This window comes from Eptesicus fuscus, chromosome 10 (genome assembly GCF_027574615.1).
Source record: "Eptesicus fuscus isolate TK198812 chromosome 10, DD_ASM_mEF_20220401, whole genome shotgun sequence".
Lineage (NCBI taxonomy): Eukaryota > Metazoa > Chordata > Mammalia > Chiroptera > Vespertilionidae > Eptesicus > Eptesicus fuscus.
Window position 1 is genome coordinate 2,216,837 of NC_072482.1, and position 24,840 is coordinate 2,241,676.

The 24,840-nt window shown below is 55.7% G+C and overlaps 2 protein-coding genes and 1 long non-coding RNA gene across 7 annotated transcripts; 1 reads left to right on the forward strand and 2 right to left on the reverse strand.

Moving 5' to 3' along the window:
• Positions 1 to 2,473: 2,473 nt before the first annotated feature.
• ATF6B (activating transcription factor 6 beta) lies at positions 2,474 to 11,126 on the reverse strand. The gene is made up of 18 exons (XM_008157328.3): positions 11,033 to 11,126; positions 10,597 to 10,676; positions 10,402 to 10,480; positions 10,106 to 10,197; positions 9,488 to 9,623; positions 7,225 to 7,307; positions 6,958 to 7,093; positions 6,547 to 6,678; positions 6,298 to 6,431; positions 5,529 to 5,714; positions 5,358 to 5,449; positions 4,770 to 4,955; positions 4,506 to 4,613; positions 4,333 to 4,414; positions 4,097 to 4,167; positions 3,796 to 3,907; positions 3,599 to 3,683; positions 2,474 to 3,142 (listed from the first exon to the last, which is right to left on the reverse strand). Exons 1-18 carry the CDS (start codon positions 11,112 to 11,114, stop codon positions 2,925 to 2,927), a joined length of 2,094 nt encoding a protein of 697 aa, XP_008155550.1. The 5' UTR covers positions 11,115 to 11,126; the 3' UTR covers positions 2,474 to 2,924.
• A 225-nt stretch (positions 11,127 to 11,351) lies between these two features.
• Positions 11,352 to 14,754, forward strand: LOC114228288 (uncharacterized). Of its 2 annotated transcripts, none has more exons than XR_008557364.1 (3): positions 11,352 to 11,454; positions 14,163 to 14,364; positions 14,588 to 14,754. It is a non-coding gene; the product is annotated as an uncharacterized LOC114228288 (long non-coding RNA). The 2 variants fall into 2 exon arrangements; XR_008557365.1 differs by lacking the exon at positions 11,352 to 11,454 and adding an exon at positions 12,186 to 12,237.
• On the reverse strand, positions 11,613 to 13,594 carry FKBPL (FKBP prolyl isomerase like). Of its 4 annotated transcripts, none has more exons than XM_054722641.1 (2): positions 13,584 to 13,594; positions 11,613 to 12,781 (listed from the first exon to the last, which is right to left on the reverse strand). In XM_054722641.1, exon 2 carries the CDS (start codon positions 12,705 to 12,707, stop codon positions 11,667 to 11,669), a length of 1,041 nt encoding a protein of 346 aa, XP_054578616.1. In that variant the 5' UTR covers positions 12,708 to 12,781; positions 13,584 to 13,594; the 3' UTR covers positions 11,613 to 11,666. The 4 variants fall into 4 exon arrangements, with proteins under 4 accessions (XP_054578616.1, XP_054578615.1, XP_054578614.1 ...); XM_054722640.1 differs by lacking the exon at positions 13,584 to 13,594 and adding an exon at positions 13,078 to 13,186; XM_054722639.1 differs by lacking the exon at positions 13,584 to 13,594 and adding an exon at positions 13,052 to 13,186.
• Positions 14,755 to 24,840: the final 10,086 nt, after the last annotated feature.

Below are 24,840 nucleotides of genomic sequence, written 5' to 3' on the forward strand. Positions count from 1 at the left end.
GACCTGAAGGGGAAGGAGGGAGCAGGGCTGTGGTCCAAGCAGGTCCCGAGAGGGGGAGGCGTTCGGACCGAGCTTCCCAGCACAAAGCGCTTTCCCACGGCGGGGCCGCTGTGAACGGAGGCTCGGAGCCGACAGTGACCTGGCCAAGGGTCTCCCGGGTGGGAGTGAGGTGGCCTCAGTGCAGGCTCTCTGGTCCCAAATGTGCCCTCCCGCCCCAGAGGAGCCCTGGGAAGATGAGGACAGGCAGACACAAGGGAAGGGCCCGGAAGGACTCCTCTGAGGAGGATGTGGATCTGGCTTTCTGAACCTTCTTTCTGCATCAGTGTTTCGTAGACTCAGAAGAAATTGCCAAGACGGGTCAACATTTCATCAGTGAGAAGTGGGGCTGGGAGGTGGAGAGGAAGGGGAACATGGAGAGAAGAGACGAGTCTGAGGTGAAGATGGAGAGAACTAAGAGGCTGGGGGTAGGGGAGCCACAGGAAGAGAGTTTGGGCCCTCAGAACTTCCTTTGCCTGGAGACAAGGGTGTGGAGAGAAGGGAGGAGGGAGGACATTTCTATCTCGTGACAAAAGAAAGTCACACAGTTGTTTTGTTCTCTGCTCTCGGGCGGGTGGGCGCCTGTATTTACCAGAGGGACTGAGGTCGCTGTGGCAACCACACATCTGGGCCCCGGAATCCAGATGTGCTGTATCCAGGGCCATAGCAGAACGATGAGGCAAACATTAGGCTCTCCAGTCCTGGCCCCACAGCTGGGGAGAACACAGCAGCTGGAGTGGGACATGAAGGGGAGGAGGGCTGAGCGGGGAGAAGAGGAAGTCATGGAGAGTGACGGGAATGTGGACAAGCAGTGGGAAGGGAGATGGGACAGGCAGGATGGCGTGAAAGGCGGAGGCAGCACAGGTTCAGCAGCAGGAGGAGTGAGAAGAGGAAGAACAAGAAGGAAAGGGAAAGAGTGAAGCAGAGGGGAGGAAGGGAAACACCAAAGAAGCCAGAAACAAGATGAACCAAGAATAATGGGTCCAAAGGTGATGGCTCCTGGCAGGCGGAGGGCAAAGGCAAGACGGAAACCTAGAGAGAGTGGAGAGACGCTGGGGCTGCGGTGTAAGAACCAGGCAGGATCCCGAGGAAGGAAAGCAGCTGACCAAAGACAAAGCGGGCCTGGGACAGGGCCCACGGGGTGCGCAGTGACGGGCCAGGGGCCTCGCGGGGGCTGTGGCTGCAGATCCACTTGGACCCGAGCATGCCCTCTGCACCCTTCCTACCACCACTCTCCCAGCCAAGGTGCAGCTGGCCCTGGCCACTCAGCCAGGAGCTGCGTGCCGCCCCGAGCCCGTCAGGATAACAGCGGACCAGAGCAGAGGACAATGCAAACGGACAAGGGGCAGGGAGGAGGGAAAGGTGTCCACTACGGACCAGACCCCGTGCACGGCATCTCGCCCCCACACACCAACCCTGAGAAGTGGGCACAGGCATCCTACTTAGCAGATGAGGAGACCACGCTTAGCGTGCCACAGCAGGACATCGCTGAGAAAAGCCAGCTCAGGTGGCCCTTGTGCCGCCGCCTGGATCAGGCTGCACAGGCTCGAGGGGCCCCGGGGCAGGAAGTGCTGGCTGAGGAGCAGGGCTGCCCTCGAGGGGGAGAGCCTAGTTCCAGGTTGCCACAGTTACTCTGTTTTCTCCCCAAACACAGTAATGGGGGGGCTGCTGGCTGGACACGTGAGGTTCTTCCTCCCCCTTCAGGCCTGGGCTTGTGGCCCAGGAGGCCCCTGTCCAGTCATCTGGGCGTGGAGCCCAGGCCCAGCCCACACCCTCCTGCTGACCCAGGGCACTCCTGCAGGCGGCAGAGGCACGGTGGAAGGAGCCGCTGACGGGGATCCCCACAATTTGGGTGAGCCTCGCCCCTCACCCTTTGCCCTGCTCCCCTCCCTCCTATTAGAAAGCACAGCCTTTTCTGCACCCCCACCCCTGGTCCTTTTCTGTCAACTGGCCCCTCATGTCTCAGGCTCCTCCAGCTCAGGGCCAAGACCATGCTCCTCAACATGCCCTCCCTCCTCCGGCCCAGCCCTTCTCCCTGGGGCCTCCTTTCTGGGCACAGCCCTGGGCCCAGCTCAGTTGTTTGTCCTGGAAAGTGAGGGGAGGGAGGGGAACCTGCTAGAATGCAGGGGACCCAGGGAGGCGCTCACCCCAAAGGGCGTGGGGCCCTGTCCTTCCTGTTTACTCAGACACATTCCAGGATCTGTGTCCTCTGGGCTGTGACACCACAGGGCATCCCTCCCACCCCCCCACCCCCCCACCCCCCCGCCCACAGACAGACCTGCCTGTCGCAGGGCAAGGGGGTGACACGAGGCCTGTGACCCACCAGGCCCACTCAGAGCCAGCTGTCGCCAGCGCTTGACTTGGGTACCCTGGCCTGGAGGAGCCTTTCCCCCAAACACTTGTCACGAGCCAGGAAAGCAGCCACAATTCCTTTAACTCCCTCCAAGTTGTTTATTTAATAATAATAATAATAATTAAAAAAAGATGCACACACATACATAAATCTGATCTTCCTCACCACCCTTCCTTTATACCCAGAAACAAGCTCCTAATGTAAAAATGGCCTCTGTCCCGCCCTCGAACTACAGTCCCACCTCTTCCCCCAAAAGGAGTGAAAGAGTCAAGAGCCCACCCACTCCAAGCCTCACCCTCGCTCAGCCCCCTCGAGAGAGAAGCAGGGGCTGCGGGCTTAGGGAAATGAGAGGAGCCCTATATTGCAAAAAGGGGTGAGGAGAGGTGAGCCCCTCACATCCAAATAAGTGCTTAACCCCACACCCTGTCCTTCCGTTACCAACTGCCCAAGCCCAGGGATCAGGAAAATAAGAAACGGTCCCACGTGGTGACTCCTCCCCCGCCCCCCAGTCCTAAGTCAGTGTGAGAGGCAGAGGTCAGGGGTGATTGAGGTAGAGGGGCCGATGGGTGGCCTGGCCGGCTGCAGAAGCTGGCAAGGGGCCACCTGTGGCGTTGCCTGGGGTGGAAGGCTGTTTTCGGAGCGAGGGGGGCACCGTGGAGGTCTTGATGTGAATCACCCTGGTGTCCATGACCTCACACTCGATCTGCATCATCTCCTCATAGTCCCCAGGGGCGCCCCGCCCCGACAGGGTCTCTGTGAGAAGGGCGTCCGGAAGAGAAGGGGGAGGCGAACAGGAGGGTGGGGACAGCAGCAGTGGCCAGGGAGGAGAGGGATCGGTGGCCAGGCGGGTCCAGCGCGGGAGTTGACGAGTCAGTGCGGGGGGGGGTGGGGGGAGGAAAAGAAGGCCGTTGTGAGTGTGAGGTCATAGAGGGAAGGCATCGAGAGAAAACGGAGGTGAGAGGCCAGCAGGTTCCCAGCCACCCCTTCTGCCCGGCACCTACCCACGCCCCGTCTCCCTCCCTTCAGTCTCCTGCATCTTGTCCAGCTCTGCACCCATTCCGCTTCTTCTCACCCAGGACCTAGCATCTCTCCGGATCGCCCCACTCCCCTCTGACCCCCCCCCCCCCCCGCAGCTCCTCATGCTGGCTATCCCTATCAGAATGTCCCCCCCTCAATCCCAGGACCCTCCCCACAACGGGAAGGGCTTACCATTGGGGGCCATGGCGGGCATCACCAGGGACATCTTGGGCCGAGAGGTCTTGTTGTGGCTGATGGCGGGGAGCAGCAGGTGGTCCTGGGAAACAGGGGGCAGGCCCGAGGGTGGAGGTGCTGCTCCCCAGCCTGGACCTGAACACACACTGCTGGGACCCCAGGGGGATGGGGATGGGCCGGAAGGAGGCGCTCACCCGCCGGAAGGAGACGACATAAAATGTGTCTTCCCGTCGGTCAATTGCATCCAGGAACTCCGGCTGTGAACGGTCTGGGTGGCGATACAGCTGCAGCTGGCCCGCAGAATCCCTAGGCAGGTGGGAAACAGGATGTGGGAGGCACTGGGGGAAGCGGGGAGAAGATGAGAGAAAAAAGACAGGAGACCCCAGTAGCTGAGGGAGGCGAAAGGCCACTGGTGGCAGTGCAGGCCAGCTCTTGGGGGTATAGCTCTTCAGAATGGAACCCCACTTCATAAGGAAGCACATCCCCCAGACTCACCTTCCTGGGGGTCCGGGGGGCTGAGTGGGGACTGCCTTAACTGGAGGCAACTTCTTCCGTCGCTGAGACTTCTGGAAGGAGAAGTGTCTAAGGATTTGAAGAGGGTGAAGGGAGCAGGGAGAGAGAGACGCCCCGGAAGCTGGTACCAGCTCACACCACCCTGCCACCTCCTCAGCACTCCCTCAAACCTCCACAAGGACATGCCCCTCAGAACCCGGACACGCAGCCCTGCCCACCTGTCTCTCCTGGGCCCTGCGGGGCGCCTTCCGCCGGCCTCTCTGGTGGCGCTGCACCCAGCCGCTCAGCTCGTCAGCAAGCCTGGGAAGCGGAGCAGGAAGGAGAGTCAGGGCTCCAGAACACACGCTGCACGATCGGCAGGGGAGGCGCCCCAGCCCTGGGCCCCCCGCACCTGAGGGACTCGGTTCGGTTGAAGTGCCGGCAATCCGAGGAGAGGAAGAGCTGGTCCAGGTCTGGCAGCAGCAGCTCCCCGGAGCCCCCGGGGAGCGCCGTCAGGTTCCTGGAGCGCGGCAGGGAGGAGGCAGTGGTCGCAGCTGCCCAGCCCGCCACCACTGAAGGCCCTGATGGCGGAGCAACTGTGGCTTCCCTCAAAAAACAAAGGTGAACCGGGGGAAGGAGACACACAGCACCCCTGAGAGAGAGAGGGCCCTCTCACCTGAAACTCGGCCGGCCCTCGAGGCTGGGCTGGGGCTCCTGGGGGCCCTGGGAGGGGTCCTGGAGGGACTGGACTCCACGGACGGGCAGCTGCGCTGAGAACTCCAGCAGGTGTCTCCGGGGCCGAGGCTCCTCTCCGCTCATGCTCATCCGAGGAGAGACGGGAGCCGGAGGAGGCTCACTGATGCTGTGGGCGGGAAGGCAGGGCGCAGGGAGAAGCCCAGCTTACTGAGGGCAGGTGAGGGCAAGGGCTGTGACACATGACTGACGCCCTTCACCAGTGACATGGAATGAGAACAGTCCCTACGTCACGGGGCCAGGAAACGAGAGAAAAGGGCGGCCTAACCTAGAGCCCAGATCTCGGGAAACACCTGCGTCTGTTTTCATCCCCGCTGCCAGCACCACCTGCCCCGGCACTGCCGTTCGTCGGATGAATGACGAGCAAGAAGGGGGAGCTGGGCACATGCTGCACCCGGACACCACAGCTGTCTGTGTGAGTGGGGTGATGGGGGCGAGGGCGCCACAGCAGCAACCAGGTGGCCGAGGGGGAGCTCCACTCAAAGGTTCTGGGGGGCAAGGAGGGCCTCACCTGACAGGCCCGAAGTTGAAGGCAATGAAGAGAAGGAAGACCACGATGCAGACCACCTTCCTGTTCCCAGACCCTAACTTGAGCTCGCTGTTCTGAAGCGCAGAGGAGACAGAGGGTGGGTGAGTCCTCCCCAGGAGCCTGTATTTCATTCCCCAAGGACAGAAGTCTCACCTCAGCCCACAGGGCCTCCAGCCGCCGCCGGAGGGCAGCGTTCTCCCGGCGCAGCTGCTGGTTGTCCGCCAGCACGGCCTGCAGCCGCGCCTCCAGCCCCTGCAGGTACTCCTTCTTCTTCCTCCGGGACTGGCAAGCCGATTCCCGGTTCTTGATCATTCGCTGCTGCCGCTTCAGCAGCTTTGCCTAGGCACCCAGAGGGTCCGCAGAAAATGAAAGAGGGGAGGGGAGGGGAGCCCTGGCCCCCAATCCAGGGGCTGCCCTCCTGACCTGACTTGCAGCACCAGAGAGGGGAGGGGCTCCCCTCTCTATAAAACACTCCCGGCTCCTGCTCCTCAGAGCGGAGAGAGTTAGACTTAGGAAGCGTCCTCCACCCGGTCCTCGTGGAAGCTCGGTCCCTCTCCTTGGCGGCTGGTTCTCCTCACAAGTCTCCTTCTTAGGGCCCCAAGTTAACCTTGCTAACTGGGCTCCCCAGGAGGAAGGGCCTGCCTCTTCCAACTACTGCCACAGCCGTAGCAGAATGACCCCTGCCTTTGGATTACTGAGACACCCCCACTTCTCCACCTGCAGTCTGATAAAAAACCTAAGGGCCCTATAACTACATAGAGTTGATACTCATATATAAGCAGGAGTGCACTCTGACCTTCAGGATCATCTTAAGGGTCTGCTCCCTCACTTTCTGCTGTCCCCTCATTCCACAGTTCTCTCCCGCGACAGACCTTCCTCTTCCGTTCCCACTAGCAGCCCCGCCCCGCTCCCCAGTACTCACGTCCACTTCAGGTGGGCAGGCGTTCCCCGGCACAGGAGCTGGAACAATGCTCTTCCTCTCAGGCCGCGGAGCAGGGGCGGCTGGCCCCTCGGGCTGGACTCGAATGGCACCTTGGATAAGGACAACTGGGGACACTGGGGCAAGTGAGCAGGAGAAGCGGTCAGAGCTGAGTCAGGCGGGGACTGTGCCCACACCTGAGCACCCAAGGGCTCAGTGGCTGTGGCTCCCTCGGGTCAGCAGACGCAGTACCTGGGGGGGGCTGGGCCAGGGGCTGCAGGAGGACGGCGGTGCTGGGAGGCACAGCGCTGGGCGGCACTGGGACCGTGGTTATCACCACAGGTTTCGGCTGCAGTGGTGGCTTCCGGGCAGGCAGGGCTTTGCCTGAAGGAGGGTGAAAGGAATGAAGGAATGTCAGGACTGCAGGCCTTTTGCCAGGGACCCCAGTGTCAGGAGCAGGCGTCCTCAAACTACGGCCCGCGGGCCACATGCGGGTGTTTTTGCCGTTTTGTTTTTTTACTTCAAAATAAGGTATGTGCAGTGTGCATAGGAATTTGTTCATAGTTTTTTTAAACTCTAGTCCGGCCCTTCAATGGTCTGAGGGACAGTGAACTGGCCCCTGTTTAAAAAGTTTGAGGACCCCTGGTCAGGAGGCCCCATTACCTGAGGAGCCCTCGGGGGGTGGGCCCATGCTGATCTGGACAGCTCCAAGTGGCGGGCCAGGGACATCCCGTAGGAGGCATCCTTGAGGGGCTGGGGACTCTGTCTTCACTTCCAGTGCCTCCTTTCCTATAAAAGCCTATGGGGCATTCCAGAAAATGTGAGTCAGGAGTGTCAAGGAGAGGGAGCTGAAGAAGAAAAGCTCTCCTTCCTCGGAGAACAAGAAGGAACTCGCTGCGGTGCCTGGAGGGGCGGCACGTTGATGCTCACCTGGTTGGGGGACTCTGTGGAGAGCAAGGAAGCCTCCGAGTTGATGGAGGAAGGAGAGACAGGTTCTATCTTCGTCTGGACCCCTGTGGGTGGCAGGAGGAGGCAAAGAGCTGGATATCAGATAAACACTGAAGGAGGAGAAAGTTAAGATGGGGACTGGGGACAGGGTCATTTCTCCTGGTACCCACAGATAAAGCTGCTCTGGCCCTAGGCCCGTGGTCGGCAAACGCGGCTCACGAGCCACATTCGGCTCTTTGGCCCCTTGAGTGTGGCTCTTCCACAAAATACCACGGCCTGGGCGAGTCTATTTTGAAGAAGTGGCATTAGAAGAATTTAACTTTAAAAAATGTGGCTCTCAAAAGAAATTTCAATCGTTGGGCTGTTGATATTTGGCTCTGCTGACTAATGAGTTTGCCGACCACTGCCCTAGGCAATCGAGGTGCAGGTGCCCTGGGGCTGAGGTTGCATGCGCTCCTCCCAACTGCACCCAGCACTGCCTCCCCTCTGCGGTTTTCCTCAAGGCCATCCTTGAACTCCCGCTTTCCCTGTCTGCCTCAGGCCCGGTCCACCCATGCAGAGGTCCAAGCAGCGAGAGGCAGCATTCCTACGGGCCACTCTCCAGTCTGCCTGGACTTTCCTCTCTCCCTGGCCTAATGCTATCACACATCTCCATGCTGACCACCGCCAAGCCCGGATCTCTGCCCATGCCGGCTCCCCGTGCCAACCCTGACTCCCAAGCTCCTTGCTCGTCACTTCCATTCTCATGCCCCACCATTTACCCAAATTCACTGCTTGTCCTTCCGCACAAATTCCCGCCCTACGTCTGGCAGCCTCCCAGACACATCACTAAGCCGCAGTCACCTCTGCGCCTTCGCGGCCTGTTAAATCTGTAAGACCTGCTGACTGCCCCCGTAGGTGGACTAAAACCCTTCCGAGGGCCAGATGCAGCCCCAAGGTCACCAGTCTGCCTCCACCTCTGGTCCACACCACTCACGGGGAGACTCTGACTCCAGTAACATTCCTGTTTGTAAAGTCATCAACACTATTTTTGCTGTTCGAGGCTTTTCGACCTTTACTTTGTCCTCTTTGTAACTTTTAATAATGTGCTGGATACGAGGCACTCTGAAATGAACCATCAGCCTGGCCAACCCTGGGTTCCTCGTGCCCCCTGAGCAGGCTCCTGCTCTCACACGCTCCCAGGGGACAGCACCATCACCCGCTGGACCGCTGCCCCAGCCAGAAGCCCAGCTTCCTCTTCGACTCCTGCTCTGCCCAGGAGTCACTGCAGCTCATCCATCCTACTGGATTCCTGTTGCTTTCCTCTCGGCATCCAATACCTTACTTAACTGCGTGAGCCTCCTTCTTGGTTCTCCTGCCTCTAGACCTGCCTCTGCAGCCCACCCTCTCCACCAGAGCTGCCTTCCCAGTCACACTGCTCTCCTGCTTAATTCCTCAGAGGGTCCCAACTGCCCACGGGGTAAGAACCGAGTCCCTCAGCAGGGTTCCCACCTGGCCCTGCCATCCCCACTCCCTGCTCATGTGCACTCTGAGGACGTCGTGCCAGTCCCCTAGCCTCCTTCTGGCTAACTTCCATGCGTCCTTCAAACTCAGCCGGGAAAGCCTTCCTCCGGGAAAGCCTTCCTCTGCAGCGCCGCCCTGAGGCAGCCGCCGGTGCAGGGCCAGGCACTCCCTGCGAGTGTCCCACAGCGACCACACCTGTGTGGACTGCCCCTCCACTCCACAGGGTTCTCCTGTCAGGGTGTTGACGTGGCTTTTCCATCTTTGCCTACCCAGCACCCCGTCCAGTATCTGGTACGGAGTAGGTGCTCAATGAATGTTTACTGAATAAACACAAAAGGGTACCTAAACTTGGTAACACTTAAAAACAGCACAAATGTTGGTTATAGGATCTAGGAGTTGGGTCTATATTCCAACTTTTCTGTATGTTTAAGGTTTTTTTATAATAAAACGTTAGAGTGAAAAAGTAATATAATTATGCCATTAGCTGTCCAAAGTCTTTAAAACATGCAAAGCAACAGGAAGTTAAATCACAGAGCAGGATACTAGGAACAAGAAACAGAAAGGAAATCACACCCATCTCTCAGTGCTGTCCTTGCTATGTTTCCTAAAACTCTCCCTGCCCCTCCCGGCCTTTCTCCCGATTATCTGTCACTTCCCCCCACCTTCTCCTCCTTGTCCTGTCCCCCACCACACATACCCGTCCTACCTGGTAAAGCCTGGGGGGTGGGGGGGCTGTCATTACCTGAGGGATCATCAGAGGTGGGGCCCACATTGATCTGGACAGTTTCAATCGGGGATGATGGATCCTCTCCCAGGAGGCAGAGTGGTGGCGCCAAGGACTCGATCTTCACAACCAGCACCTCCCCTACACCAGGGGCCTGAGTGAAAGCAAAGGTGGGGGGGGGGGGGTGCGCGCAGAAAGAAGAAAACAAACAAGGGGGGGTGTTGAGAGTAAGAGCAGAGCAAAAGCTTTACAGCTGACAAACACCAATGATCTGACATTCGGTTTGAATGGCACAGCAGCTCCCTAAGCTGCCTCTGGCCCGGGTTCTCCTCTTTATTCCTGGGAGGTTGATGACATCTCATGATTTCAAACACCGCCTTCGAGTGGGAACCTGGGCAGGAAGCTCCAGGAGCCTCAGCCCCCGCACCGCTGCCAGGTACCTCTATACATTAAATAGGTTCCCCTTTCACTTCTGGAAACCCAAACGGAGATGTAGCAAATAAGGATGTCAAAGAAATGACAGGGCGGGAAAGAAGCTCCCCACCCACACACTTCCGCCCTCAGCACCTAGGGAGCCGGGACTGGAGCAGAGTCCTCCCCCCCCCCCCGCCAGTCCCAGTGGGAGGGCCTTCTCACCTGGCGGGAGGGCTCTGTGGAAAGACCCGACGATTCGGAGCTGAGAGAGGAGGAAGAGCAGGGAGAAGACGGCTCAGACTTCACCTGAAGATCTAAGGAAAGGGGTTAGAAAACAACCAGGACGCAGAGCCTGAGAAGAGTCCCAAAAACGTCCACGGACACGTGGGTGAGGGCTCTTCACTGGGGCAAGGCGGGAGGAACGCAGCTAAGGTGTCAGGTGTGAGGACACGGGGGCTTGCGGCAATGGGGAAGATAAGGGATGCTGGAAGGATGCGGAATCACAAATGATCTCTTACCTGGAAAGAGAGGCAGGGGGTCCCATGGAGGCTCGGGGGGGCTGACGTCCATCCCCACATCCAGCATGCTGCTGCCGAACTGAATGAGGGAGGGTATTAGGGGGCGGGGCAGTGAGAAAGAACGGCTGGGGCGGAGTCCGGGCTCTGGGGCCACTGCCACCCGCCCAGGGGGGGACAGGGAGCTGGGAGCAATACCGGGACATCCTGCTCGGGGCAGCGGAAGAGCTGCGCCTGCTCCTCGGCCACCTGGTCCAGGCCGGCGTACAGCGTGCAGTCTGCAAGAGGCGCGGCGTGGGCGCGGGCGGGGCGGGGCGGAGGCAGCCGGCGCACAGCCCGCGTCCAGCCTCATTGGGCCCGCCGGCCAGACCCACCGCCCGCCCACCACAAAGGCGATGCCGCCGGGCTGCAGCGCCTCCTCCCCGACCCCGGAACAACTCGACGCTCCTGCGGCGAGCAGAGGTCTCCCCAGCTCCCGCGCCCCGAAGCACCACCGGACCCCTGCTCCGCCCTCCTTCGGAAGGTGGGTTCCGTGTTGGCCCGGCCTTCCCCCTTGGGGCTCGCTTCCTCGCGGCGTGCGCAGGGGTACCGCCTGCCGCAGCCCTCTCCCGCCCCCAGGCCGCCCTCCACGCACCCCAGTCCTCCGGGCCCAGCAAGTTGTCGGTGAAAAACCGCGTCGGGTCCGCAATCTCGCTGAGGAGCATTAGCTCCGCCATCTTTCCCCCGCCCCCCAACCACGAGCCGGTTCCGAGGCCCGCCTCTCTCCTCAGCAACTAATGAGTTGACGCTTCAAAAAAGGGGGCCGTCCCGGAAGCTATTCCGACCAGTAAGACACCTGCGTGCTGAGCGCAGGCCTCCGTGAGGAGGCGGCCCCACGGGCCGGGCCAATGGGAGCTCGGCAGGAGGTGCCGCCCGCGCACTAGCACTTGCGCATGCGCGGACGGGGACCCAGCGCGAAAGCGCCTGGGAGACGTAGTTCCCCGCGTTTAAAGGTCCGCCAGCTCCCGCAGCCAGTACTAAATTTAGAATTTAGCTTCTACTCTTCTTCGGAAATGGGTAAGCCCCCTAAAATATAGGACACGTGGCCATAACTTTTTAGTGGTAAGAGAGGGAAAGAGGTGCACTGAGACCACTGCTACCTCCCTTAGGAAGGCAAAAGCTGGGAATGGGAAATGGGCGGAAACCCTCCCTCAGGGTCCCACGCCCCCAAGTCTCACAGCACAGACCACGATTCACAGGTTTCTGTCTCTTTTAAGGGTTCACTTTAATCAGCCAAACATCTTGCGGAGACCCTGAGCCAGTCCTGCATCTTGTTTCTTCCCCTGAAAGATCACCTTTCCCAGCTCCTCCTGGGCTGCCCGGTTTTTTGGGTCCACTGCCAGCACCTTCTTGAGGTCAGCAGTTGCTTTTTCCACGTTTCCAAGGGCAGCCTGAGCAACCCCCCTTCGGTACAAGGCCTTTAAATGTCCAGGCTCCCGCTCCAGCACCCGGTCACAACTCTGGGCTGCCAAATGGGGCTGTCCCAGCAGCAACTGACAGGCAGCCAGGTTGGCATGAAGGGCAGTTCGTTCTGGAGAGCCAGGTGGAGGTAAAGTCAGCAGCAGCCGAAGAGCCCGTCCATAGCATCGGGCAGCCCCTTCTGGGTTCCCAGCTCGAAATAATTCTGTTCCCCGCGCACGTTCTTGCCGAGCCAGGGCCTCCTTCTCGCTGGCCTCCAGCTCCCAGGAGTCCTGGCCCTGAGTGAAGGAAGCCAGTGTGAGCCTGACAGGAGGTCCCGAGTGCCCAGGGAGCTGAAGCTCTGCCTCCTCACCTTGACACATGGACTCCAAACATTTCTCTGTGAGTTCCCCCCAGGTTCCCTCCCTCCATGAGCCTAAGCCCATAGTTAGCTCTGTCCAGCCCTCTGGCAGCCCTGACCCAAAAGGAAACCCAAAAGCCAGCACGCGGCAGCGGGAGCCCAGCTTGGGTTTGTCCAAGCCATGGCCACGGATTATGATCTTCTTGACAAAGCTCCCATCCGGACAGGCCCAGAGATCGGAAGCGCGGAGGGGCTCTGGCATCTCACCAGCTGATCCATGAGACTCCTCCGCGTCTTCAAGCACAGCAGCCAGTTTCCCAGCCCCTTGAGGAATCTCTAGAATTTGGCTGGCTAGAGCTGGGCTCACTCTCAGCTCAAGAACTTCAGGCTCTTGGGGCTGCTGCCTAGTTTGAGTAGTTGAATTAAGGCTCTTCTTGGGGTTCCTTCCCCATTGTTGTTGCGGTTCAGAGATGTTTTTCTCTCCCACTGGATTGATTGGTAGCGTCTCCATTTCGCTGAATGCGCCCTTCCCCCGTGGGTAAACAGCTTGGGTCGGAAAGGGATGGACCAGGTTCAGGTCGGCACCTGAAAAAAAAATCAAAACAATGCTAATGGCACATTCTTATTTAGACTCCTTTCCTGTCCTTCTGGCACCTGGGCCTCAGAGTTCTTGTTTCCTCCAAAAATCCCTGTGGGGCTCCAGCCTGGATTCCACCCAGAGCTAATCCGGAACTATAAAGTCCACAATTCCCTGCGGTCCTGTGGCCACCCCACTACGGACACCCATCGAGTCCAAAAGTCCGTGGGCAGCCGAAGCGTCCAGCCGGGTGGCGCTGGCCGGATCACTCGGGTCACCTGTGCTTCCGACGCTACGAGCTTACGGAGTGCCGTCCTCCGAGTCTCGCCGCGGGCGGAGAGGCGGCCCGGGGCCAGGGGCCGAGGAAGGACACCCACAGCTAACCCCGGAGCCCGCGAGGCGGCGAGGCCGGTGACGTCGCGCCCAGAAGGCGGGCAACCAGACTTCTTCCGCCTCCCGATTGGCTGCCAGCAATCGGACCCACCCCGCTCCTGGGAAGCTCCAGGCCTTAGCAGCCGAACTAGGCCAGTCGAACCCAACTGGGCAAGGCCGGTGGCCGGCCTGAAGTCCCGCAATGGCAGATTGGGGCGAATGCGCAGAGAAGGGATGGTGCATGCCAGCAGCGGCAGACCAGGCGCCCTTTATTCTGGCGACCTCAAACCCTGTGCTGTTGATTTCATCCCTTTGTTTGGGGCTGCCAGGCAGAGGCCACCTTCTGCTCCTTGGCCCGTTCTGTCCAGGGTGCTCCAAGAGAAATCCTCAGGCCCTTTTCTCCTCGTCCGGCCCTACTCCCTTGAGGCTTCCCCTTACCTTTCCCCTCATATTCATAATGGCCTTCAAGCTTGTCTTCCTCAAGAAATCTTAGTGCTTTTCAAATGTTGATGTTCATATAAAGCACCTGGGAAACTTGAATTTCAGGTTCTGCTTTAGGAAGCCTGGGATGGGGCCTGCCATTCTGCATTGCTAACAAGCTGCTGCTGCTGCTAGTCCAAGGACCACACTTTGTTTTTGTATTTGTTTTTATATATATATTTGTTATCGATTCAGAGATAAAGGGAGAGGGAGAGAGAGAGAAATATCAATGAGAATCATTCATCAGCTGCCTCCTGCATGCCCCACACTGGGAATCAAGCCCATCACCTGGGCAAGTGCCCTGATGGGGAATCAGACCGTGTCCTCCTGGTTCATAGGTGGATGTTCAACCATTGAGCCACGCCAGCTGGGCCATGGATCACACTTTGAATAGCATGATTCTACAATAACCTCACCCCTTTCCCTTCATCCCTTGCTCTGTGCCCCTTTAGTGTGTCCTATATTTTGTACATATAACTAGTATAACCTGCTCCACTGGATGTATCAGTGGAAAACTGGGCCTCTTCCTCCTGATAGAAGATGTAGGTCCCTTTGTGGTTCAGTCTTGCTTGTCCAGCAACCTGCACAGGTTGGGCCACCAGAGCTCTTCAGGAAAGGAGAATTGCACCATACCTCACCTTGGCTCATTTACTTGCTTTTTAACACCCTACCATTGTGCCTCTTCTACAAGGATCATGCCAGGACAGCCAGGAGAGAAAACTTTCATCATTATCCACAGGTGTGTGTCCAAACAGTCCACTTCCTGTTTTGTGTTGAAACTCACTAACCTAGCCTTTTTTTTTTTTTTTAAAGTTTTATTCCTGGGTTCTGTGCCAGAGTGACCTTAGTACACTGCCACCTCCTTCCCTCTATGGCTACATACTCTTGATTCTTGGAATCCCTGGGCTCTTGTTGAAAATTAATCTATTTTTTCTTCCTCCCTCTTCCTCTTTCTATTTCAGAGACTTCTGGGAAAGGCATGAAGTCTAGAATGAGTCACAAAATGTTTTATTAGACCATAATCCCTGTACAAAGGCTGCTAATTTGCAGTGTGTGCCTTAATTGAGAGGGCCACTCCAATGACCCTTCAAAGAGCAGCTTCTTTCAATAAAAAGAAACTATGCTCTACTAAAAAGGTATTGCTTTGTAATGTTCTCTTATTGGTACATGTGTGTATATATTTATCAAGCTATGTTCCAGGCAGCATGCTAAGAACTGGGGATAGATACATAGGTGAATGAGCCAGACATAGTCCTGTTCTTATGGAATTTAAGTCTGGCCAAGGAGAATAAGCAATGACATTGCTATAAAGAAGCATGAGGTGCTATGAGAGTAAATGAGGGATGAGAGAATATTCCTTGAGGGTGAGACATTTTTGCTGGCATCTAAAGAATTAGTTATTTTTCTAAAGCCTGAACAGGGAGAATAAAAATGACAGTGGAGTAAGAAGAGCTACACAGACACACTCCCAGGACCAAAATAAATTACAACTAAAATACAAAAAGCATCCTGAATAATCAACTGACGGATAGCTGGAAAGCATCCTGATAACCAAGGATGGAAAGTAGAGACAACATAGAGACGAGTAGGAAGGGTGGAGGCACGAAAGGGCTGGATGGGCTCCTTCAGACATAACTGAAGTTCTGGAGAGATATCTCAGCTGTGGGGGGTGCCACTGAGAACTTTGGGGTCTAATCCCCAAGCTGGACCCCCAGGCAAAGAACACCAGAACTGAGAAAGGTGCCTACATAACATCTGGCTGTGAAAAGCAGCAGGGTTGCTGTCTGCCAGGGACAGGCAGGCGGAAGATTCAGGCACCCACTTAATGGGCCAATGCACAAAATTGCATGTAGAGCCACTCACCTTGTGCTCTGGCAGAGGAAGGGCAGAGTGGACTGGAGCTGTGTGAGCAGAAGTCAGGATCGGGGGCTCTGTGGTTAGAGCTCAGAAGGCAGACACCCCAGTTTCCAATGCTGAATCATTCCCTCATGCTGCAAGGTCATCTTTCTCAGGCAGACATTTGCTATACAGATGGTTTTGACAGTTGACCAACCCTATTGGAAAACACCTTGCTCCACACTGTGGAATTTCTGAGGCTCATTAAGAGATTGAGAATAGCCATTAGCCTCCTGGCAAAAGCAATTGCCCCACCCTGTTGAAAAAACTCTTGCCACACCTGTGGACCATTGCCTGAAGGCAATTGAAGATGGAATCTTATCAGTCTGTAGACAGAGATGGTCTTTGGAGGCTTTGAGTCTTTTCCAGATCTAATTAGAAACAGCTTTTGACACTGTCCTGCACTAGAGAGTGAGAGGCATAGCAGATCTACCTAATACAGAGTCACAAACCCAAATGGGCAACCAAAGTGAGGAGACAAAAAAACAACCCCCAAATAAAAGAACAAGAGAATTCTCCAGAAGATGAGATAAAAGAAATGGAGATAAATTATCTGGCCCTGACTGGTTTGGCTCTGGATAGAGCGTCAGCCTGCGGACTGAAAGGTCCCGGGTTCAATTCTAGTCAAGGGCATGTACCTTGGTTGCAGGCACATTCCCAGTGGGAGGTGTGCAAGAGGCAGCTGATTGATGTTTCTCTCTCATTGATGTTTCTAGCTCTCTATCCCTCTCCCTTTCTCTCTGTAAAAAATCAATAAAATATATTTTTAAGAGAAATTTATCTGATATAGAGTTCAGAATAATGATGGTAAAGATGCTCAACAGCATGAGGAAAGGTATTTATATAAATCAAAGCCTAAGTGACTGAACAATTGAACGACCAGTCGACTGGTCCCTATGACGTGCACTGACCACCAGGGGACAGATGCTCAATGCACAGGATTGGGTTCCCTCCTGTCTGGATTGGGCCTGTGGGGATTGGGCCGAAACTGGCTATCGGGCATCACCTGAGGGGTCCTGGATTGCGAAAGCGTGCAGGCCAGGCCTAAGGACTCCAACAGTGCATGAAGCCATGCACCAGGCCCCTAGTAATAACTATAAAAATGGAAATAAAGAATGACATAGCACAAATAAAGAACACATTAGAAGGAATACACAGCAGATTAGAGGAAGCTGAGGATCAAGTCAGTGAATTAGAAGACAGGGTTGAAAAAATCAGAGAACCAAAAAGAAAAAACAATTAAAAAACAGGAGGAAAGCTTAAGGGAGCTGTGGGACAATATGAAATGTAACAATATTCACACAGTAGCCAGGCCAGAAGAGGCAGAAAGGGAGCAAGAAATAGAGAACATATATGAAGAAATAATGGCAGAAAACATCCCTAACCAGATGAAAGAAAAAGTCAAAAAGTTCAGGAGGCACAGAGAACCCAAGCAAGAAGAACCCAAACAGGCCCATGCCAAGACACATCATAATTAAAATGCCAAAAATTAAAGACAAAGGGAGAATCTTAAAGCCAGCAAGAGAAAAGCAAACTGTTACCTACAACGGAGCTCCCATAAGGCTAAAATTCATCAGAAACTCTACAGGACAGAAGGAAATGGTATGAAGTACTCAGGTAATGGAAACCAAGGATCTGAAGCCAAGATATATCGAGCAAGGCTTTCATTCAAAATAGATGGAGAAATAGCTTGCCAGACAAAAAAAAAGCTAAAGAAGTTCATCACCACCAACCCAGCACTACAAGAAATGCTAAAGGGGCTGCTGTAATGAGAAGAAATAGGGAGAGAAACCTAGGCATACAGAATCAAAATGGCAATAAATAAGTACTTATCAATAATAACCTTAAATGTAAATATTAAATGCTCCTATCAAAAGACATAGGGTAGCTGAATAGATACAAAAACACGACCCACCTATATGCTGTCTACAAGAGACCCACCTCAGCCCTAACCGGTTTGGCTCAGTGGATAGAGCGTCAGCCTGCAGACTCAAGGGTCCCAGGTTCGATTCCGGTCAAGGGTATGTACCTTGGTTGCGGGCACATACCCAGTGCAGGAGGCAGCTGATCGATGTTTCTCTCTCATCAATGTTTCTAACTCTCTATCCCTCTCCCTTCCTCTCTGTAAAAAATCAATAATATATATATATATATATATATATATATATATATATATATATTAAAAAGAGAGAGAGAGAGTGAGAGCCACCTCAGAACAAAAGACTCACACAGGGTGAGAGTGAAGGGATGGAAAAAATTTTCCATGGAAATGGAAAAGGAAAAAAAAAAGAAAAGCTGGGGTAGCAATAGTCATATCTGACTAAATAGACTTCAAAATGAAGGCCATCACAAGAGACAACAAAGGTCACTACATAATACTAAAAGGATCAATCCAACAAGAAAATATAACCGTGGTAAACATATATGCACCCAATATAGGAACACCTAAATATATAAAAAAAACTTTTAGAGGACTTTAAGGGAGAGATCAACAACAATACAGTCATAGTAATGGACTTTGACTTCACTGGATAGATCTTCCAGACAAAAAATTAACAAGGAAACAGTAACACACTGTATCACATGGTTTTAATGGATATTTATAGGACACTTCACCACAAAGCTGCAGAATATACATTCTTTTCAAGTGCACATGGGTCATTCACAAAGATAGTCCTATATTCACAAAGATAGACCACACGTAGGACACAAAATAAGTCTCTACAAGTTCAAGAAGATTGAAATCATATCAAGCATCTTTTCAGATCATAATGGAATGAAATTAGAAATCAACACCCTAAAATATTTAAACACATGGATGCTGAATAACATCTTATTAAACAATAAATGAGTTACCAATGTGATCAAGAAAGATAGAAAACACTTCCTGGATAAAATGAAAATGAACATACAACAACCCAAAGTCTCTAGGACACAGAAAAAGCAGTCTTGAGCGGGAAATTCATAGCACTACAGGCATACCTCAAAAAACAAGAAAAATTAATAATAAATGATTTAAGCTTACAACTTAAAGAATTAGAAAGAGAACAAGAAAAGCCCAGAGTAAGTAGAAGGAAGGAAATAATAAAGATTAAAGCAGAAATAAATGACACAGAGACTTAAAAAATAGTACAAAAAATCAATAAAACCAAGATCTGGTTCTTTGAAAGGATAAACAACATTGATGAACCTTTAGCCAGCCTCATCAAGAAACAAAAAGAGAGGACCCAGGGAACCAAGATGGCGCCATAGGATAAACACCTAACCTGCAGCCGGGCACAACAATTACAAAAATACAACTAGAGGTCAGAACGGACATCGTCCAGAACCACAGGAAAGTTGGTGGACTGAAATGCCCACAGCTGGGGGGAAGGAGAAGGCCACGGGGACAGTCGGGGAAGCCGTAAAAGCCTGAGGTATGGAGAAACGGGCGGAGACACGAGCACACGCGCCTGCGGGGAGGATGGAACCGGAGAGGAAGGGGCGGCTGATGACCTGGCCGGCGTTCACTGGCAGGAAGGAGATAAAGGCTCCGGAGTGCGCTGAGCGCCGGCTCCGATTGCACTGAACCCCATTCCGGGCGAAACCCTGGGAAACTCACTCACTTTCGCAACTCCGCCGCCCCCGCAGGCCGCCCGGCCCGGGACGCTGGGGACGCCGCCGCAACGGCGGCGCCTGGAGCCCGGCGGCCTCCCAGCACCCGTCCCCGCCGCGCAGCCCCCGCGTGCCTGGTGCCGCGGGCCTCGCGCCCCGCACACCGGACGGAGGCCCGGGCGCCCTCTCCGTGCACCTCCCGGCGGCGCTAGACTTCAGTAGAGTTGACTGAATTCAAGGGATTAAGAAGTACAAATTGGGGGGACGCCGCGGCGGCGACGCCCGGAACGCGGCGATGGCGGTGCCTGGAGCTCGGCGGCCGCCCAGCGCCCGTCCCCGCCGCGCGGCCCTCGCGCGCCTGGTTCCGCGGGACGCGCGCACCGCGCACCGGTCGGTGGCCCGGGCGCCCTTTCCGTGCACCTCCCGGCGGCGCTAGACTTCAGTAGAGTTGACTGAAATGAAGGGATTAAGAAGTACAAATTGGGAAGTTTGAAAAAGATGGCGGCGGAGGTTAAAGGCTGTTCTGTTGCCTCGCACCCAGCGAAATTGGAGGGGATGAGGTGTGGAGGCGCGTGGGTCTGGCTGGTGGCGGGGGAAAGGGGCTTTTGTTCCAAACCTAGGGGAGATTAGCTCTCCATCACCCTGAAATCCATCTTCTGGCGAACTGCGGGAGACCCAGATGCCTGCGGGGAGAGGCGGGACTCTTGCGGAGGTGCGCCCAGCAATCAGTGTTTGCTGCGCTGGAGTGCGGAACGAGGGGACTTAGATACGTGGAAGGCAGAAGGACCAGACTCACAGCCATCGCGGCTCGCCGCACCATGGCCTGTTGGCGCCCTGAGACCCCGCCCCGCCCAGGGACCCGCCCCGCATGTTTGGAAGACCTGCCCCGCAAGTCTTGCAGGCACACCTGCGCCCCAAGCAATGGCTTATGCATGTGGGTGGCCTGCCCTCTGGCAGCGGACCAGATGAACTGCTGTTCTAGTCGGACTGCTCCAGGGCCACTCAGACAGGAGGAAGAAACTACAGTTTTTGCTGTAATCCTTGCTGAGTGCCTAAGGCAGTAGCTGATCTACACCCCATTGGAGACCCAGAAACGAGGGCATCTAGTGGTCTGTGGGAGATGACACCAGATTTCAACCACGTGCATAAGGGACACATTCAACAGGAATATTCAGTGAGCGCCAAAGCTTTGCTGCACCAAGACCCGGCCCATAAACGTGTCTCCTGCACAGCAACTCTTCCTTTATAAACAAAGAGAGCCCTCCCAGTGACACCAACAACAATCAAGACTTAACTATACAAAGGAGGACCAAGATGGAGGCATAGGGCGGAAGCCTGATTGTTGCCTACCACAACAACTTTGAGACTACGACAAGAGAGCAGAGCAGACACCATCCAAGACCACCATAGGGCTGGCTGAGTAGATGCTCTACAACTAGAAAAAAAGAGGGGTATGTGGGATGATGCTGATGCCAGTGACCCAAAGACCACACTTTAAGAACTACGGCTCAGGCGACACAAAAGAACTATGGCTCAGGCGATACAACAGCGGCCTAGAACGTGCTCGGCGCAGTTCCCCCGGCGGTCTCCGGCTGAGGGGACGGCTCCACTGGCAGCCAAGCACGGACAGACGAGCCCCTATGAGACATGGGGTGGGAGACTCCGCGCTTGCTGACCTCCGAGTCTGTCAAGAATCTCAACGCCCCGGAAGCGGCCAGGTGCGCATGCTCGGCGACCGGCCACCGATGCAGACCCAAGGGCCGACGCAGCGACGCCAGACCGGCCCACCACCCTGCACCGGGCGCACCGGAGCTTCGCCGAGCCGCCGCCCGACGAGTTCTGCAGCAGCCATACTGGAGCTCTGGAAGGATGGCCAGGGGAATTGCTGAGGGGGGATTGACCGGCAGGAATTGGGATCGGGAAGACGGGGCTCCGCTGAGACCCGGGTGCGGGCGGGGTTGCGCGCCTCTGGGCTCGGGTGTGGTCACACGCCTCTGGGTATAAGTGAGGCCTCACGTCCCTGGGTCTAGGTGAGGCCACATGCCCCTGGGTCCAGGTGAGGCCGGACTCCGGGTCCGGATGAGGCCATGTGCCCCTGGACCCGGATGACGCTGGATCCCGTGCCCGGGCGAGGCCAAGCGCCCCTGGGTCTGGGAGAGCCCACACACCCCTGGGTCCAGGCGAGACCATGTGTCCCTGGATCCGGGTGAGACCTCGTGCACCTAGGCCTGGGTGAGGTCACGTGCCCTTGGGTCTGAGAGGCCAAGCGTCCCTGGGTCCGGGTGCGACCATGTGTCCCTGGAGCCGGATGAGGCCTCGTGCACCTAGGCCCAGGTGAGGCCACGTGCCCCTGGGTCTGGGAGAGGCCAAGCGTCCCTGGGTCCGGGTGAGACCATGTGTCCCTGGATCCGGGTGAGGCCTCGTGCACCTAGGCCCGGGTGAGCCCAAGTGGCCCTGGGTCTGGAAGAGGCCAAGCGTCCCTGGGTCCGGGTGAGACCATGTGTCCCTGGATCCGGGTGAGGCCTCGTGCACCTAGGCCCGGGTGAGGCCACGTGCCCCTGGGTCTGGGAGAGGCCAAGCGTCCCTGGGTCCGGGTGAGACCATGTGTCCCTGGATCCGGGTGAGGCCTCGTGCACCTAGGCCCGGGTGAGGCCACGTGCCCCTGGGTCTGGGAGAGGCCAAGCATCCCTGGGTCCGGGTGAGACCATGTGTCCCTGGATCCGGGTGAGGCCTCGTGCACCTAGGCCCGGGTGAGCCCAAGTGGCCCTGGGTCTGGGAGAGGCCAAGCGGCCCTGGGTCCGGGTGAGACCATGTGTCCCAGGATCCGGGTGAGGCCTCGTGCACCTAGGCCCGGGTGAGCCCAAGTGGCCCTGGGTCTGGGAGAGGCCAAGCGTCCCTGGGTCCGGGTGAGACCATGTGTCCCTGGATCCGGGTGAGGCCTCGTGCACCTAGGCCCGGGTGAGCCCAAGTGGCCCTGGGTCTGGGAGAGGCCAAGCGTCCCTGGGTCCGGGTGAGACCATGTGTCCCAGGATCCGGGTGAGGCCTCGTGCACCTAGGCCCGGGTGAGCCCAAGTGGCCCTGGGTCTGGGAGAGGCCAAGCGTCCCTGGGTCCGGGTGAGACCATGTGTCCCTGGATCCGGGTGAGGCCTCGTGCACCTAGGCCCGGGTGAGCCCAAGTGGCCCTGGGTCTGGGAGAGGCCAAGCGTCCCTGGGTCCGGGTGAGACTATGTGTCCCTGGATCCGGGTGAGGCCTCGTGCACCTAGGCCCGGGTGAGGCCACGTGCCCCTGGGTCTGGAAGAGGCCAAGCGTCCCTGGGTCCGGGTGAGACCATGCGTCCCTGGATCCGGATGAGGCCTCGTGCACCTAGGCCCGGGTGAGCCCAAGTGGCCCTGGGTCTGGGAGAGGCCAAGCGTCCCTGGATCCGGGTGAGACCATGTGTCCCTGGATCCGGGTGAGGCCTCGTACACCTAGGCCCGGGTGAGCCCAAGTGGCCCTGGGTCTGGGAGAGGCCAAGCGTCCCTGGGTCCGGGTGCGACCATGTGTCCCTGGATCCGGATGAGGCCTCGTGCACCTAGGCCCGGGTGAGGCCACGTGCCCCTGGGTCTGGGAGAGGCTAAGCGTCCCTGGGTCCGGGTGAGACCATGTGTCCCTGGATCCGGGTGAGGTCTCGTGCACCTAGGCCCGGGTGAGCCCAAGTGGCCCTGGGTCTGGGAGAGGCCAAGCATTCCTGGGTCTGGGTGAGACCATGTGTCCCTGGATCCGGGTGAGGCCTCGTGCACCTAGGCCCGGGTGAGGCCACGTGCCTCTGGGTCTGGGAGTGGCCAAGCGTCCCTGGGTCCAGGTGAGACCATGCGTCCCTGGATCCGGATGAGGCCTCGTGCACCTAGGCCCGGGTGAGCCCAAGTGGCCCTGGGTCTGGGAGAGGCCAAGCGTCCCTGGGTCCGGGAGAGACCATGTGTCCCTGGATCCAGGTGAGGCCTTCTGCAACTAAGCCCGGGTGAGGCCACGTGCCCCTGGGTCTGGGAGAGGCCAAGCGTCCCTGGGTACGGGTGAAGCCAGATCCTGGGTCCGGGTGAGGCCGTGCGCCCCTGGATCCATCCGGGTGAGGCTGGGTCCCAGGCCCGGGTGAGACCACGCGCCCCTTGGGTATGGGTGAGGCCACGTGCCCCTTAGTCCGGGTGACGCCATGCCCCTGGGTTCGGCCGAGACCAAACCAGAGGGAGTCGGACCTCCATTACCACCATTTGTCCACCATCCAGAGCTGAGGGGTCAGTGCTGACATGTACACATAAGGAACTACTGGACATTGAAATTGGGTCTCAAAAGAACTGTTGGTCCAGGGGGGAGCTCGCTACAGATTGATTCATTTGCCTGTCAGCATAACTATTATTGCTCGTCTCACATTCAGTTCTTATTAGTATATATCTAGTGACATATGATCTCGCTCATCTAGGGGAAATGATGAACAACATAGACTGAGGAACAAGAACAGAACCAGAAGCAAGGAGGCATCGATCGGACTATCGGGCCTCAGAGGGAGGATAGGGGAGGGTAGGGGGAGGGTGGGGGGAGGGGGAGAGCTCAACCAAAGGACCTGTATGCATGCATATAAGCCTATCCAACGGTTAAGTTCAACAGTGGATTGGGGCATGCGTGGTGAGAGGGGTGGAATGGGAATGGGGGGATGAGGACAAATATGTGACACCTTAATCAATAAAGAAATTAAAAAAAAAAAAAAAAAAAAGAGAGGACCCAAATAAATAAAATCAGAAATGAAAGAAGATAAGTAACCACTGACACCACAGAAATACAAAGGATTGTAAGAAAATACTATGAACAACTATATACCAACAAGCTGGACAATGTGGATGAAATGGACAAATTCCTAGAAAAATACAATCTCCCAAAACTGAATCAGGAAGAATCAGAAAACCTGAATAGGCCAATAACAACTGAGGAAATAGAAGAAGTAATATAAACAAAGCAAAACAAACAAACAAAAACTCCCAGCAAACAAAAGCTGGGTCAGGACGGCTTCACTGGGAGTTCTACCAACCATTTAAAGAAGAACACCTATACTCCTCAAACTATTGGAAAAATCCAAGAGGAGGGAACACTTCCAAGCTCTTTTTATGAGGCCAGCATTATCTTAATTCCAAAACCAGATAAAGACACTACAAAGAAAGAGAATTACAGGCCAATATCCCTGATGAACATAGATGCTAACATCCTCAACAAAATATTAGCAAATCACATCCAGCAATATATTAAAAAGATCATACACCTTGATCAAGTAGGATTTATTCCAGGGATTCAAGGCTGGTACAATATTTGCAAATCAATAAACATGATACATCACATAAACAAATTGAAAGACAAAAAACACATGATCATATTAATAAACATAGAAAAAACATTAGACAAAATCCAACACCTATTTTTTATAAAAACTCTCAGCACAGTGGGAATACAGGGAGCATATTTCAACATAATAAAGACCATATCTGACAAACCTACAACGAACATCTTACTCAATGGGCAAAAACTAAAACCATTCCCTCTAAGAACAGGAACAAGACAGGAAAGTCCACTTTCACCACTCTTATTCAACATAGTACTGGAAGTCCTAGCCGCAGCGATCAGACAAGAAGAAGAAACAAAAGGCATTCAAATTGAAAAGGAGGAAGTAAAACTCATTCGCAGATCACATGATATTGTACATAG